The sequence below is a fragment of the Ochotona curzoniae genome, unplaced genomic scaffold (assembly GCF_017591425.1).
Source record: "Ochotona curzoniae isolate NIBS_2020 unplaced genomic scaffold, NIBS_Ocur_1.0 contig_2404, whole genome shotgun sequence".
NCBI classification, from domain to species: Eukaryota; Metazoa; Chordata; class Mammalia; order Lagomorpha; family Ochotonidae; genus Ochotona; species Ochotona curzoniae.
In genome coordinates this window covers 9,843,967-9,850,557 of record NW_024465451.1, presented here as the reverse complement: position 1 = coordinate 9,850,557, position 6,591 = coordinate 9,843,967, and the positions used below count along the sequence as shown (strand labels likewise).

Sequence of the window (6,591 nt, the reverse complement as noted above, 5' to 3'; positions counted from 1 at the left end):
AATATAGTTCTCTATCTTTACTGGTATACCACGGCACACAGAGGAGAAACAATGATTTCTGAAGATTGGAGCTAATCACATTTCAGATGCAGACGTAAACCCTGAGGTGAACAAAGGACTCTGGCAGTCAGAACAGCTGCAGTAGGGTCCAGCAGAGCACTCCCTCTTCATGGCAGGCTTTTGGGCAATGATCATCCCCTCTAGGTCTTTTACTTTGTTTTCCACCGTCTGTAGTTTTTTCAAAATTTTCTCTTGAAGACCCAAGGACAGGAAGATATTACTATTTTCTTTAAGTTGAGCATTCCCTTCTGGGTTGGCTAACAAAGCCTGGAAAAAATCGGATCCCTTCTTGTAGAGTTGGTAGAGTGTGATAACAAACAGCAGTATTTTCTGAAATGAAACAGAAATTGAGTTACTTGCTTATCCATGTGAAATGCCAGTGTATTAGAGAAGTGAAACAAAACAATAATCAAAACAATCAGAACAGTAACCCCCCATTTCTGGGCCAAGCATTCCCTATAACAAGGTAATTGTTAAAAGCTTATTAGTTGCACTAAATAAATAATACATGCTGAACCCTATGCTAAAAGCTACTTTGCCTCTATATGACCTATTTATGCAGGAAGGAAACTAGATAGCCATTTGCATGCCTCTCAGTTGAAAACCTATTATTTCTCCAGGTCATCGGAATTGATAAAGCCAGGCCAGAAATGCAAGACAGCTTACTTTCAAATATACTTTGAAGATCCAACAGCTTGAAAAATCAAATTTGTGGGTCACTACAAAAGATACATATGTATGTGTGTGTGTGTGCACATGTATTAGGACCTCCCTACTAAGATAAGAATAAAACCAATAATATTTTTACCTATTATAATCACTACTGCTGCTAAGATTATTTGACGGGGTTTTTGAAAAAAAAATCTGTGGAAAAATATGAGAAAACTATGCATGAATTCAACAACTTTTTGCACTTGAATAAATTTATCTTTTAATTCCTTATTTTCATAAACTTGTCAAGTACTACCATGTCTCCAGTAATCTTCACACTAACCCTGGGAGAAAGGACCTGCCAACAAACTCCCCTTGGGACAGGGAGTTAGGGCTGAGAGATGTCAGCTAGGAAGAAAATGTCTCTTGCAAGAGGTACAACAAAGATTTCAACTCAGGGATCCCACTCCAGAGCCCACAATACTAATACTGTTATATTACCTCTTTTTCCTGACTGAGGTGACTGAAGGACTGCAGATTCATTTTTCTACTTGAGTTATAGCCAGAATTTGTCATATTTGCTTCCTCACCTTCTATTTTCCTATTAACTAATTAAAAATTGTGTATGTAAAGGTAAAATATTTCTGTTGAGATTTAAGACACTTGGATTAGATTCAATGAGATTTTTGAGAACTGAATTTGAAGTTCTAAAAGCTTGGTCCTATCTGTTTTTCTAGCTCTCACAAACTGTATGAACTTGGGCAGGTGACAACCTCCTTTTCTTATCTATAAAATGAAGCTAGTAATCCCCGTCTTGATCACCATGTGAGTCTAAGGTTAAAAGAGAAACTACTTGTGATCATGATTCCTAACAAAAGGAGCATATTAAAATAAGTGGATGATACAAAATGGCCCTGTAATAACTTCTACATTTACCAAATAAACCACTCTTTAAGAAAACTCCTTAAATGCTGTCTCTTGTAATTGTCACTGCACTACCACACACCCCACTCCTCATGTCATATAAAAATAACCCCTTATTATATGATATTACTAGTAATTATGCAAAATCCCAAATGCTTCTCATAATCCAAGCCAGTTAAACTCCTATTTCACCAGAGTCCCTGTGTTTCTGAAGGCTTATTTTGTTAAAACACAATGAAAACATCATGATGCCTTAATGCATGCCTTCTCATTAGTTATGGCACAACAGTCCGTGACAGACGGCCATATCCAAGACCCCAGTAATACCATAATACCACTTCTTTCAAACAGGGCAGGTACTCAAAAATGAGTAATCTAATAAATTTGTAGGTAAGACTGCATTTTCTTGATGGACCTATTTTGTCACAGTAGATAAGCCAAAGACCATTGTGAGATAGCATTCCTATGCTGAGAATGTACTTGGTGATTTTCAATGATACCAAGCTTCAACCAACTTGACATAAGGATTTGCCCTTGTGCATCCTGTTTGGTCTGAAAACTGGGTGGCAGAAATAAAATAGAGAACAAACTGAGTTTCAACATACAGATATTTATCTCTAGAACAAAAAGAGTATAACCTGAATTGATCGAACACTTCGTTTCCATAAGGAATACAATCCTATTGCCAACAAAGCCAAAAAGCAAATTCCCAGGATGACTTGCACTGCCGGAGCAAGATTATCCAGTATCCCCAAATTATCTGTCTGAGGCGAACCAGCATCTCCAGGAAGAACTGCTTGTATCCAATTCCATATTGTGTTCAGAGAGAGAGAATCTAAAAGGTTATCCCAGGTAAATGAAGATGAAGATGGTGGCATTTTAGTAACACAGCAGCTCCAGGGATTACATGTGCAGAGGCTTCAGGAATCTAGATGAATTGAGAGTGGCCTGGGAGACCAGGTGGAGTCACTGTGAGCTGTGCTTTGTGATGTCACCGTTCAAAGGTCAACTTGTTTGCCCTTGTCCAATCAACCTTCTCATTCAGAACCAATGAGGCACAGTACGAGATCTTTAAAAGCTGATTAGTTTCTCTGATCTTTGGCCAATATACTCAGTACATTACTGTCCATCGGGACTACACGACAGAGGTTTTCTATCTGCCTGTCCATTACTGCAGCCACTAGTCACCTGAAATGTGGAAAGCTTAGCAGAAAGGCTGACTAGTCACAGCTGGCTAAACGCTAGCCTCTTTAATAGTGCAGGTCTAAAACAAGGCCAGGGCCTAGTGTGATGGCTCAATGGCTAACTCCTCATCTTGCAATCACAGATGCCATAAGCATGCCAGTTCATGTACTGGATGTTTCACTTCTTTTCCATCTCCTTTGCTTGTGGCCTGGAATGCAGTGGAGGATGGACCAAAACCTTGGCACCCACATGGGAGACCTGAACAAAAGTCTGGATTCAGACTGGGAAAACAGTCGAGGACAGCCCAACACCTTGGGATCCTGCATCAGGGTGGGAGTCCTGGAAGAGGCTCCAGGTTCCTGGCTTCAGATTGGCACAGTTCTGGCCAATGCAGCCACTTTGGGGAGTGAATCGTTGGAGGGAAGATCATCCTTTCTTCCCTGCTTTCTGTATATCTGATTTTCAAATAAAAACAAATGTTAGGGTCCAGGGCGATGGCGCAGTGGTTAAGGTCCTCGCCTTGCACGCACCAGCATTCTATATGGTCACTGGTTCTAATCCCGACAGCCCCACTCCCCATCCAGCTCCCTGCTTGTGGCCTGGGAAAGCAGTTGAGGATGGCCAAAAGCTTTTAGACCATGCACCCGCGTGGGAGACCCGGAAGAGGCTCCTGGCTTCAGACTGCCCCGGCTCTAGCCGTTGGCCGCCTGGGGAGTGAATCATTGGACGGAAGATGATTCGTCTATCTCTATCTCTCATCCTCTCTGTATATCTGCCTTTCCAATAAAAATAAAATAAATCTTAAAAAAAAACAAAATATCTTAAATATATATAAAAACATGTATAAAATCTATTCTCAAAAGTTTTTCGCAGAAAGAGTTCATATACGCTCATCTACATATAAGCCAGTGAGAGAATACAAACAGCAAGAATTGATGAGTTTTACCCAGAGGGCACAATGAGGGAAAGGGTAGGTTATAACTAAAAAAGTTGATTATTTTACAAGAGATGAAGATACCACAGATTCTAATTTGTTCATTCTGACGAACTGCTCAGGAGTAGAGGAACCTGATGGAAAAGGAATCATTGTTTTATTAGTGCATGAAAGGAAGGAGGTTTGTTTAAGTTGCTTGAATACTTAAGGAAAAATGGCGTCTACAATGTTGTTGTACAGAGTATCACTGGAAATGGAAGCAACTGCTATGATTGTTAAAACCGCAGCCAACCAGTGGGTGACCATATCCAGAATTCTATTTCTAAGCCAGTGGCTTTGAAACCACTCACGAACATTGGCTGGAAATTTTTTTGGAAAAATACCACTGTGACAATTTCATTTCTCAAGATTCCCTATACTAGATATAGTGAGGGGACTGAATGGTACTTAGTATTTCTGAAGCACATAGTACAATTAATTACTTGCGCACTTTTGGCTTTAGTATGCTTTCCCCAACTGTTAAGACAGGAAGCAAGCTCATTTCCTTCATTACCATTTCCCTAAAGACTGACACACTGTGGATCAGATATTAATTGGATACAAATATCTTTAGAAGCAAAACTGCTCATTCACTAAATCTATTATCAAATTTTTGTACTTGTTTGGATACAAACATCGTAGAAAAGCTGTTAAAATAAATCTTGGGAATTTCATTTGAAGTTGCAATCTACTCTCCACCACTTACTGTGGCTAATTTGGGCTGAGGATTAGTACCTTAATTTGTAAAGTGAAAATAATTCCCCTCTTGCTGCAACTGCAAAATTTACATATGGTTCGACATAAGTTCCCCCTACTTAGACACCTAAAAACCTCTAATGTTGAATTTTTTAAAAAGATTTAATTTTATTATTTTTTATTGGAAAGGCGGATAGAGAGGAGGAGGATCTTCCGTCCGATGATTCACTCCCCAAGTGAGCGCAACAGCCGATACTATGCCGATCCGAAGCCAGGAGCCTCTTCCGGGTCTCCCACGCGGGTGCAGGGTCCCAAAGCCTTGGGCCGTCCTCGACTGCTTTCCCAAGCCACAGGCAGGGAGCTGGATGGGAAGCGGGGCTGCTGGGACATGAACCAGCGCCCATATGGGATGCCGGGCGTGCAAGGAGAGGACCTTAACCACTGTGCCACCGCACCGGGCCCCTCTAATGTTGAATTTACCACTCATAAGGAAGCCATCTCAACACCTTTGATACCCATGTATCTGTAACTCTCACTTTTGTCAGCAGTCTTCTTCATTACACCCTAGTAACACATAACTTATTTTTAAGCCTTCAATTAGTTCTTTATTGCCTTACAAACAAAACTCGCCAACTACAACATGGGTAAAATGCCTTAGAATACCTGGTCCCTGCTTACCCACTCAATTTTTTCCTCTATTATCCTCCCTAGTTTAAAGGATCTGGTTGGTATTACTTACACTTCATTTGTTATACCCCATCACAAGCCTGTTGTATATAATTGGCTTGCTCTCCCGGTCCAGGTTAACTTCTATTGTGGTTTCCCAAGGAAGTTTTTGCTATGCTCTCTATGGTCTGAAGCCGGCTTTTGTTACTTGTTTCCAGTATAATGTATGTCTGTTCTGTTTTTCATAATGTAGAATGTCTTACTCGCCACTCACAAGCATGACAAGAGCTCAGTGAATATTTGGTTTTTCACTATTATTCATGCAGGTTATCTTTCCTGAGCATTTTGGCTTTAAGATTTACTTATGTTTATTGGAAAGGCAGATATTCAGAGAGGAGGAGAAACAAAGAAAATCTTTCATTGATTCGCCCCCCAAGCGGCCGCAACGGCTGGAGCTGAGCCAACATGAAGCCGGGAGCCAGGAGCTTCTTCCAGGTCTCCCATGCGGGTGCAGGGTCCCAAAGTTGTGGGCCATCCTCGACTGCATTCTCAGACCACAAGCAGGGAGCTGGATGGGAAGTGGAGCTGCGGGATTAGAACAGGTGCCCATACAGGATCCCAGCATTCAAAGTGAGTACTTCAACTGCTAAGCCTCTGAACTGGGCCTGCCTTTTGACTTCTAAACACACTAAATTGAGGCGGACAGGTCTAAAAAGCTCCCACCCACCTGGGTTATAAATTTCAAAGTGGTGCACATCTTCAAATGCAGATGGTCAACAGATCCACTCCTGCAGGTGTAGACCAAGCAAGTCAGAGTAGAGCAGGCCAATCTTTATACATTTAACTCAACAGGGCATAAATCTGTAGTACAGCTAGGAAGCATCATCATCTGCCATTTGGAAATAGCAACTTTTTTTTTAGATTTATTTATTTATTATTATTATTATTTTATTATTGGAAAGGTGGATATACAGAGATAGACAAATCATCTTCCGTCCAATGATTCACTCCCCAGGCGGCCAACGGCTAGAGCCGAGGCAGTCTGAAGCCAGGAGCCTCTTCCGGGTCTCCCACGCGGGTGCATGGTCTGAAAGCTTTTGGCCATCCTCGACTGCTTTCCCAGGCCACAAGCAGGGAGCTGGATGGGGAGTGGGGCTGCCGGGATTAGAACCAGCGCCCATATGGGATCCCAGGCGTGCAAGGCGAGGACCTTAACCACTGTGCCACCACGCCGGGCCCAATAGCAACTTTTTGTTAAGTAGGTTCTTTTAGAAAGGAAGTTGGGTCTTTTTATTTGTCACATGTTATGTAGACACTGAGAATGGCCATGTCCATGACAGTACAAGCAAGTAATCCTGGACTGAGGGATCAAAGACTGCCCCTAAGATGGGTAATAAAAAAAGAAACTTGCTTCTCCATTGTTTTCCACCCTCTCA

The 6,591-nt window shown here is 41.7% G+C and overlaps 1 protein-coding gene across 1 annotated transcript; it reads right to left on the bottom strand.

Annotated features, from left to right (window-relative positions):
- TMCO2 (transmembrane and coiled-coil domains 2) lies at positions 1-2,874 on the bottom strand. Its single transcript, XM_040974294.1, has 2 exons — positions 2,274-2,874; positions 1-390 (listed from the first exon to the last, which is right to left on the bottom strand). The coding sequence occupies exons 1-2, from the start codon at positions 2,511-2,513 to the stop codon at positions 76-78; spliced, it is 555 nt and encodes a 184-aa protein (XP_040830228.1). The 5' UTR covers positions 2,514-2,874; the 3' UTR covers positions 1-75.
- Between the last annotated feature and the right edge of the window lie 3,717 nt (positions 2,875-6,591).